The sequence below is a fragment of the Gymnoscopelus braueri genome, assembly GCF_963280865.1.
Source record: "Gymnoscopelus braueri genome assembly, chromosome: 2".
Taxonomy (NCBI): domain Eukaryota; kingdom Metazoa; phylum Chordata; class Actinopteri; order Myctophiformes; family Myctophidae; genus Gymnoscopelus; species Gymnoscopelus braueri.
This window is the reverse complement of record NC_137604.1, coordinates 9,318,999-9,329,686: the sequence shown is the minus strand read 5'-3', so window position 1 is coordinate 9,329,686 and position 10,688 is coordinate 9,318,999. Positions and strand designations below refer to the sequence as shown.

At 39.6% G+C, this 10,688-nt stretch overlaps 1 protein-coding gene across 2 annotated transcripts in view; it reads left to right on the top strand.

The window, feature by feature from the left end:
* The window catches only part of LOC308104057 (chemerin-like receptor 1), a 43,983-nt gene extending 34,158 nt beyond the window's left edge, over nucleotides 1-9,825 (top strand). For both annotated transcript variants that reach the window (XM_080454324.1, XM_080454323.1), the window contains one exon: nucleotides 8,880-9,825. In XM_080454324.1, the coding sequence (XP_080310450.1) occupies nucleotides 8,883-9,815 (933 nt within the window). In that variant the 5' untranslated portion in view covers nucleotides 8,880-8,882 and the 3' untranslated portion in view covers nucleotides 9,816-9,825. The remainder of the gene's footprint in view (nucleotides 1-8,879) is intronic.
* The last annotated feature ends 863 nt before the right edge of the window (nucleotides 9,826-10,688 follow it).

The following is a 10,688-nucleotide window of genomic DNA, read 5'->3' as shown; positions in this document are numbered from 1 at the left end:
TCATAACCCAGCAACCCTAGGCAAATTATGCCACTGCTTGGAGATCAGATATATTTTGGGCAGCAGTAGCAGGATTGAGCAAATGTGAAACATACCGATGTGTCCACTTGTTGCGCTGAGATAGAAGGGGGAGATGTCTTCAGTTGGGCATGTCTTTCAATGCCAGTCTTTCTCTTTAGCTCTCACCGCTTAATGCATGGACAATAGCACCAGGCTGATCTTAAAGGGAATGGCAGCGGGTACTCTGATTGGATTGATTAAAGTAACGCGACAGACACACCCATGACTAATTCAGGGCAGTTTTACCGTATAGTGCCATGGTGCAGTGCACACATTACGCACCCATAATAGCATATTGGTCATGTCTTAAATTAAGTAATAACACCAGGTCTAACCTATTTTTTTTTTTTTTTAAATATCGCCTATACTTTTTCATTATAATGTAAAAACATATTCTAAAATACACATCTTGAATCTTAAAAAAATAGTTTGAATCATTTTGGTGACTATAGTGTCAGGATGACATGCTCATGAATATGTTGCAGGAAAGTATTTGGGGGTTAGGTTTATAGATAATTTGGAGAAATTGTTCAAGATAAATTAAATGTCTTACCTAGACTATTATATTTATTTCAAATGCTTCCCATAATGGTCCCAGAATATGTGTTTAAGAAAATCCAATCTTTATTTTCGTCTTTTATTTGGAGTGGTAAAGTTTGTAGAGTTTGCTTAAATGTACTGTACCTCCCTTTGGAGTTGGGTGGGCTCGGGGTTCCAAATATGAAATTGTATTATTGGGCAGCACAACTAAAGTCATTAAAACAATGGTTTGGTGAACCATGTGCATGGGTCAGAATAGAAAATAATGATATGTCACCGCTGGATTTAAATTATGCTTTGTACTGTGGAATGAAAAATCTAAAGAAAATAACAAATAACCTGTGTATACTCCACTCTGTGAAAATATGGGATTCTATTCATAAGTTTCTGAACTGGAAAAGACCTCTATCACCCTATGCTCCCATTTGGAAAAACCCCACATTACCTTTTATTTTCAATGGTAGTGTATTTAAACAATTGGTGGACAAAGGTATTTCAACTTCCATAAATGTATATAAAAACTAATTTTGCTTTCTTTTAGACAGATTCAAGAAAGAAAAAAAATGATATATCTAACTCACTATTTTTTTTATTACAACTAAGAAGTTTTATTCAGTCCACACAGCATACACTTGACGAACCAGAACCCTCTACAATGGAGAGGATCCTGAGACAAACAGAAAAACCAGCAAAATGATTGTCTAAATTGTACCATGGTCTGATAGAGGCTTTTCCAGCTGATACTTTGTCTACAAATGCAAAATGGGAGACAGATTTGAGAGAGGGCATCAATGAGGAGGAGTGGGTAAAGATATGGTCAAGCATACATTCTGAATCATATCATTGGAGACATAAACTTTTGCAATTTAAGATCCTACACAGAACATATTATACTCCAGTGAAATTGAACGCTATATGCACCCAGAAATGTCCTTTTTGTGTTGGAGATGTAAGGGGAAAAAAGGGTCTTTCTTATGTTATGGTCCTGCCATAGACTTGTCCCGTTTTGGGAGGATATATGTTCCTTTATGTTATCTTGTCTTGACCTTAGGCTGATACACTCCCCTCGTCTCTGTCTGATCGGTAATTTCAAACATGGTGACAGTTATCAAAGAAAATTGAGCAACCTTGCATCCGTCGCTGCCAACAAATGTATTGCTGTAAATTGGAAAGCCCCTCCCCCCCACCCCCCCCCCCCCCCAACACTGGCCCAATGGCAGACAGAAATATCAAGTTATATACCTCTAGATTACTTGCATTACAAAATTAAGGGAAAGTTGGACATTTATGATAAAATATGGACTCCTTACATATTCTCAGATGGACTGATGTGAGAGTGAGAACAAGACCCTATAAGGTGTTAGAAAGGAAGCTGTTTCAGTAAAACCTAGCAATGTGTTTGTTTTTGGCATCTTTGTTTATGTTATTGTAATGTTTTGTTTTTAATTTGGTGGTGTTTTTTTGTATCGTCTGTTACACTGTACTGTCTCTAAAATAAAATAAAAAACGAATACATTTGTTGCAGGAGATTTGTGGTAATGTATGTTGTGATGCAATTATGTACGGGACATGATTGCATCATATGAGGACAACAAAATGTCAAAAAGTAAAGTTGATTTATGTCAGTTGAGAGAAAGCGTTTCAAAGTGTCCAATAATACCAATAATGACCTTGATAACACTCCACAATCGTAACCCATGGAAACCCTTGATCCACAGCCTCACCATCAGACCTCCTCCTCACCTCTGATCAAAGTTAGGCACCTTTGCATTAAGAATGATGCAGGAGCACAAAGTACCAACGAACTGGCCAGATGTATGGAGAACCGGGATGACTGGAAGCGACAATGGAGGGCTCGCCTGAGGACGACTTAGAGAGAGAGAGAGAGACGTGTCGTAGTTGAGAGCCTAGTCCGCTAAGCAGAACTTTTAATTGACTCAATGATAATAGTTGCAACACACAATGCTAAAATAATGGCAGCACATCATAGATTGTTGAATTAAATAAAGTCGACATAGGCCTAATATGTCGAAAAAGTTATAACGAGGGAAGTTAAAATACTTAGGCACTGACTTTCTGTCAGAGTTTCGCAGCACAAACTTCTGCGAAGGGAGAAATGTGGGAGGATGTTGTTGTTGCCTGGGGGAGGGGGGCGGTTAAGGAAGTTATCAAGCTGTCACTCAGACTCTGAGTGACTAATGGAGAGGTGTCTTACATCTTTCAGTGTAGGACCCGCCTTCTGACCTTTCACCCCTCACACAAAAGAATCAGAGAGAGAAAAAAAATCCTGGTCTGATGAATAATGCGGTCGAAACGTTGCCTAACTATTTAGCCAGGCTCTCTCCCCACCCGCCACCCGCGGCCCCGCCCCCTTGCGCTTAAACTACATGCAAAAAGCCTGTTCGGGTCAACAGAGATGCTTTTTAGCTTGCAGATCAGTTCTTTTTAGCACGCAGCCTGCGCACAGTTATGACGTAGCGCATGACCCGTATGCGACCGCTGCGTCGTGTTTTTCCTCCGCCGTCTTCAACTTCAAAAAGCTCTCAAACTTCTATTTTGAGGCACGGAATTTACTTATAAGATATCGTTCGGATAGAATTTAGTTGTTTAACTTCATATATATGGTCAATTAATCATGAGAGAGCCTATGTAAAAAATAAAAATTCAGAGAACCGGCAGGGGCAGGCAGACACCCATTGTATCCGAATAAAGCAACCTATTTTCGGCATGGCCCTTTCAGAAGTCCCCCTGCGTCACTTGTCTGGTGGTCGGGGAAACGAACTGCTGATGAGGAGAGGAAACAGTGTTCCTCTCCTCTTCTCTCCTCTATATCATTGGTTCTCAAAGTGGGGTCCGGGGACCCTCAGGGGTCCTCAGGGGACCCCCAGGGGTCCTTGAGGGAGTTCCCCAGCTAAATGATAGATTATAGGCACCAAATGGGGTCTGTAACTCTGAGAGTGTAAAAATGGAACCAAATGGACCCTAACGGGTCCATTTGGTTCCATTTGTACACTCTCAGAGTTAAATTGACATAGATTTTACAATATTAATTGCGGTCCAAGTGATAGAAATGCCATTAAATGGGGGTCTGTAGCCCTAATGCATGTCAAACTGGGGGTCCTTGAAATTAAAATGGTTGAGAATCACTGCTAGAGCCGTAAAAAATCTTCTCTTATGGGGGTCCCTGGCATATCTTTTGAAATGGGGATCCGCGGACTACGGACTAATAAGTGTCAATTTGGGGGTCCTTGACATGAAAATGTTTGAGAACCACTGCTCTATATCTCCTCTCCTCTCTCCTCCCCCCTTGCACTTTGGCTAATTAATATTGACTGGTGTAAGATATGTTGAAAAGGTTAAGAAATGTTCAAAAAGTTTACTTTATTGTTTCAGTTTTTGAGAGGCTGCAGCCAGTGTGTGCAGTTCAGATTGATGTTGTGATAATTATTGTTCCAATTCCAAATATGGAATTTGCAGCAGCAAAATACTTAAAAGGACTGTTGACTGTTTTCTATTGTTCCATTAAATTGGATTCAGTTCTAAAAGGCAAAAAACTGTACACGTCTTTTCTTTTGCGGGGGGCGCGGGGAAAGTAATATAAAGTAATACGTAATATATTACTCTTGATTCCAAGTAATAAGTAATATAATATTATTACTTTTCAAAGGAGTAATAAGTAACACATTACTCTCCTAAGTAATATAGCCCAACACTGCTGACAAGACAGATGAAGCAGGGACCCCATACTGTATTCTTATGTTTTAGAACGCTTTCTATTCTGTCATACAGAAACGTGAATGGCGTGTGCGTGCATTGTGGCCTTGCATAGAACTTTTAAATTCTGTTCAGCTCACAACCCAGACATGGTCATTGAAATTGTCAGCCAGCTCTGTGCAGTTTTGGAGAAGTAAAAACTCCTGACTACACATAACTTCAACATGCGTAACATAACTACAACACTGTTCCGTGTGAATCCATCGAACCTCAGAATGGTGACGTAGAGAAATGTGTTCTTCACAGCTTCTTCACAGCTTTCATGAAATCTGACAATTCAGCACTAATGTCTTTGGCAACGAGTGACTCCCTGTGTAGCATGCAGTTTAACCTGTTACCTGTGTAGCATGCAGTTTAACCTGTGACCTGTGTGGCATGCAGTTTAACCTGTGACCTGTGTGGCATGCAGTGCCTCCATCAGGTGCACACATACGAGCCAGCCAGTGCTCGAGCACCTGCCTGTTTGCTTTCATAGGAGAAATTGCCCTTCTCTTATTTAAATATTGGTCTTGCTGAACCACAGTTGCTCTCCACCCTGCTCTCATTCAATACAATGTCTGTAGGTTAGGTCGCTTTGTTTTCTCATCCCGATAAGTCTGAAAACGTTTTAGTTGAGCATGGCAGTCTCCAAGGCACGAAAATAGTGAAGGCACGGAAATAGCAAATTATGTTGTCAGCACACTTTTATAAATACGCAGCAGAAGAATGAACATTTCTCAGACATGTGGGTGTGAAGTGTGGTTTAAATTAAAGGACATTATGCAAGTAACACTCAAAAGTGTAAATTTGCTACAGTAGGTTCTGTTGACAGGCTTTTTTAACAGGTTAAACTCTCACAATTATTAGGGCTTATCAATGAATCATTATCATTCATATTTGTAATTACTATTTGAAGTATGTACCCTTTTACTAGACTGGGACTATACTGTTTAACTTATCGGTTGCCTAAATTGCTACGGTCCTCCACACAGTGGGGGTTGGGGGTATAGTTGGGTAGTCTTTCTGACAATTTATATTTGTAAGACAGCAACGTTTTTGTGATATGTATGTAAATAACCTAAAGATTTAATACCATGTTTACATACACAGCTTCTAAGGAAATGTATTATGGAATTCAACTAATAAAATTGTGTGTGTGTGATGCATAGGATAACCTTTATTTTACCATTACATACATGATATCACCTTTGCAGCAGGTGCTTTTTTCATAACAGTTCATGCAAAGCACCTCTATGGCTTGCAGAATCACTAATTCATTCATTCATTTTTTGAGTGGGACAAATCGAATAGGACTATCATGCAGGTTCCACCCCCAGTTCATGTAGTCCGTAAGCTAGGACCCCAAATGTACCATCTAGGGGGAATAATTATCATAGTGACTGACTGACTGACTAACAGCTAGGGGCAAAAACACAACGTTCATCTAAATCCATTGAATTGAACTAATACAGTGAGTGTGACAAATACAATAGTGTGAAAGTCAACAGCACTTGCAAAGATCAGACTCAGTTCATCTGTTTCTATTAAACGGTCTTTGTCGCCCTCATGTGGACAAAATGAATACATACAAGTGGAAATCGGCAATAACTCCTGCGTTCACTCAGTTTATACAATATTAAAAACCAGATGACACAATATGATGCTAGTTTCTACAATATAAGCATAAAATGCGGTGGTGGAAAGTAATTAAATACATTTACTCAGGTACTGTACTTGAGTACAATTTTGAGGTTCTTTTACTTCAGAGTATTTCCATTTTTCAATACTTGGTACTCCACTACATCTCAGAGGCAAATATTGTGCTTTTACTCCACTTCAATTATTGGAAAACTTAAGTGACTATAGTTAGTAGTTACTTTGTTGATTTTTATTATTATTACAAAACATACATTAACCACTTCAGCCTTATACCTATACTTCGGCTATTTGAAAATAGCCAATGTACAAGCTCACAACGCATTGCAGTGCGACGTGTTGAGCTTGTAGATCAGCTATTTTCAAAAGTGTTTATACATTTATACATTATACATACTTTTACTTTTGGTACTTGTAACAGAGTGTACATTGCGGTATTGATACTTTTACTTAAAGGTAGGGTAAGTGATTTTCTTTAGTTAAAATAAGTGTTAAATAGCTCTATATTCTGATCGTACTCATTGATATAGAGTGTTTGTTCAGTAAAAGGAGTCTCCATGTCTCTCCAGCTCTTTATAAAACAGAAAATGCATTTTTAGTTTCATTTCCAATTGTGTCCAATCAGTATAGAGAACTCAATCACTAGGATATAGATTAAACAAGTGATGACACTAAGAAATGAGCAGGCAAAATTGGAACTGGAACACTATCAAAATGAAGCTTACAAATTGGTGCTTTCTCCTGATTTGCTGAGATTTGGACACCTACCGGAAAATGTATTTTCTGTTTATGAAAGAGCTGGAGAGACGGGGAGACTCCTGTTACTGAACAAACACTCTATAGCAATGAGTACTATCAGAATATAGTGCTTTAACCTTTTAACAAAATACTTTTTGTTTTAACCAAAAAATATCACTTACCCTACCTTTAAGTAAAACATGTGAGTACTTTTTCCACCACTGTTAAAATCATAGACAGCGTGTGGGTAGGATGGCCTGGAAGGTTGAGGGTGTATGACTCCTGACCCGAATCACTGTCCCAGTCCGGCCCTGTGCTCTGCCACAGATTATAACCAGTCAAGTTAAATATATTTAAAGTGGCAGCAGGCCTACAACCATAACATGCTGTTTAAAACCTGCCAACAATGTATTATTAAAGCTTCAAACTGGTGACTGCATTTCTTTGCTTTAAAATGACTTGATGTCATTTTGGAGGGTTAAAGAAAGTATAGTAAAATATAACTTTCTTTAACCCTCCAAAATGACTTTAACATATCTATAATAATGTAAAGATTACAGCCCACTCAATGTACTGATTGAAATATCTGTAAGTGGCCAATATAACACATAAAATACAACTTTCCACCTACCACCTACCTCAAAATGACTGCATTCTTCAGGGTTATATTTGAAAAATTATAGTCCACCCAACATACCAGTTGTAATACCTGGTTGGGGTAAGGATTCAAAATTAAGAAACCGGGAAAATGGATGTAAATAATATTTTTTCTTGACTAAAAGATCAATAAATAATAATACATGTATTTGGTGTGTGGTGGTTTGGTGTCTCAAGACAGGTTTGCAGCATACACCACCAAATCTCACTCCGACAGCTAGCAGCCCTCCTGCATCAGTTGTCACTGAGGTCACTCGCATACTCGCCTACCATTGACTTTAATTCTCATTGTCTGACCACACCTCATATCGTTGCTGTCGGGCAAAAACCTCTTATCTCCGTATTTTAATTCATTCATTTTGTTTTAGTTGACTTGTTTTAGGTACTGTTTAAGTTATTTTATTTTGTAATAGTAGGCCTACTCTGATTCACATTCCTTGTCAATCTGTAATTGATTTGGACTGTGTCTATAATTATAACCTCGCCTACATTGAAAATGAGGGCTTTCCCCTCAACTGTACCTCAACTGTACTGTGATTCATACAGTGGGGCTTGCCACTGGGGCTTGCCACTGTAAATCCAAGTCCCTTCTTCCTGTAACTGTTGTTACAGCGTATATATGTGTGTATACAGCGTCTTCACAGAAGTGCATGAGCTGACTGGGTGTCTGCACATGAGCTGCATTTCTCCTCTCTGGACCTTTACAGTTGTCATTTATTCTGCTGGAAAACACAGCCAAGGTAAGAATAACAACCGCTAATGTAAAATGTGTGTGGCTAATCCCTATAAGTGAATTAAAAAATATTAGTTTTCTCTTTTTTTTTTATATATTTATGTGCATAGGTAATAGTAGGGCAGTTGTGGCAAGTACTCATGCCTTTTTCTTTTTTCTATATACAGAAACAAACAATACAATACAAAACAATTAAAAAATGCATTTCTGTAAACAGCAGGGTTGTGCGTGCGCAGTGAGATAAGTAACTTGTTTTTCATTTTACATAGTTTTAAAGGAATCTATAAAGTCCACCACCCTGCTGTTTGAATGGAAGTCTGTTTAATGCAGACCAAGTAAAAGTAGCAATACCATAACACATAAATACTTACACGTAAAATGCCTGCTTTCAAAACCTTTACCCATGTCAATGAGTAAAAGTAGACCGACATAGGCCTAAGTATTGACATAAAATATATATATACATAGTACATAGTATTTACATACCATTTATATCTGATTTAACATGTTGCATCGTGACACATTTCTCTCTCTCTCTCTCTCTCTCTCTCTCTCTCTCTCTCTCTCTCTCAAAATTTAATCGTGGTTCTCAAAGTGGGGTCCTTGGTGGGGTCCCCAGCTAAATTTGTTTTGACTAGTATATATTTTTTTTAATACATGTGACAGTGAATTGTGGCTTTGTATGAGTCCATAAATGTGTAGCACCAATATAAAACATACATAATGTTCTTCCTTTCTCAAGGTCATGGAAAACATAACGAAAACTCCAGATTATGACTATCCTACTGATAATTCTTGGATTCTTGAGGACTCCATCGATCAAGTGATCAAACCATCTGATAATCAACTGATCAAATCAAACGATCAACGGGTCAAATCGCTCAGACTCCTGTATGTGTCGGCTTATTCTTTCGCTCTACTCGGGCTGCTGCTCAACCTGGCTGTGATCGTGGCCCTTTTCAAATACAAGCAGCAGCTGCCCCGATGGACACAGATCCTCGGCTTGGTGATCACACATCTCATCCGCTGCCTCTTCCTTCCTCTGTCTCTGATCAGCGCTTTCAATTACTTCTCCTGGGAGTTTGGAAGCTCCATGTGCAAGCTGGGCTCCTACGTCACGTTTGTCAACATGTTCTCCACCACGCTCATCATAACCTTCTGGAACGTGCGCTGGTGTGTCCCTACGTGCGTCCTCCCCAAGAGGGGCGGCATTACGGTCCTTCTCAGCTGGTTCCTGGGAGCTGTTTTAGCCGTGCCTTCCTTATTTTCCATGGAGCTGCAGAAAAACTATGGGACGAATGGAACCGTTTGTATAGAGAATTACGATTTCATCAAACAGAAAAGCCCATCTCCACTGGCTGTGAAGCAAGCCGTGATGGTTTCCCGCTTCCTTTTTGGACTTGTGTTTCCCATAATTATTATTTGGATAAGCCGTGTCATCAAAAGCAGTAGACCAGAGACTCCAGTTTTATGGCCTGTGACCATCAGCCATTTCATTTGCTGGACTCCTGTATTGTTGCTCTCGGTTGTCCAAGTCACAGTGATGAGAGGCAACGGTGTCTTTTCGTATGGTTTGCCAGTCTGCACAGTGTTGCATGTGTTCAACAGCTGTATCAGTCCATTCATCTGTCTCTGGAAGGGAAAGAGGGAAGTTGACATGAATATGGACTGCCTTTAATACTGTGTGTGTGTGTGTGTGTGAGTGTGTGTGAGTGTGAGTGTGAGTGTGTGTGTGTGTGTGTGTGTGTGTGTGTGTGCGTGTGTGCGTGTGTCTCTCTCTGTCTGTCTGTCTGTCTGTCTGTCTGTCTGTCTGTCCGACTGACTGACTGTGGACATACACAAGCTAGGCCTTGCTTTGGGAGAAAGAGAGTCTGGTTGTGCTACACGCATTTACAGGATGTGACACTGTGAGTGCCTTTGCTGGTGGTGGAAAACAGAATGCACTGAGGTTATTGAAGAAAAAACCTGAATTTCAGGTCGTGCACGTGACAATACCCTTGATGGAGATTTGTTTCTACCTGTGTAAGGATGTTTGAAGAATGTACATTTGATTGACTGTTGCACTGGAGCTTCACATTTGTAAATCCAACGGCTGTAGTCAGGCCGCTACTCAAGAAACACAACCTTGATCCATTGGTGCTGGGTAATTATAGACCAATCTCAAATCTGCCATTTTTGGGCAAGGTCTTAGAAAAAACTATCTTTCATCAACTGGATGTGTTCCTACAGAACAATAAGGTTCATAACAAATTCCAATCTGGCTTCAGGAAAGGTCATAGTACAGAAACAGCACTTGTAAAAGTAATTAATGATCTTAGGGTGTCCGCTGACGACAAAAATGTATCTGTTCTCCTACTCCTTGACTTAACCGCTGCTTTTGATACGATTGATCACACAATTCTACTACAACGTTTGGAGTACTGGATTGGTTTGTCAGGCACAGCCCTGTCTTGGTTTCACTCTTACCTAACAGGCAGAAGCTATTTTGTCAGTCTAGCTAACTTTGACTCAGACAAACACAACATCTGTTCTGGTATTCCACAGGGCTCAA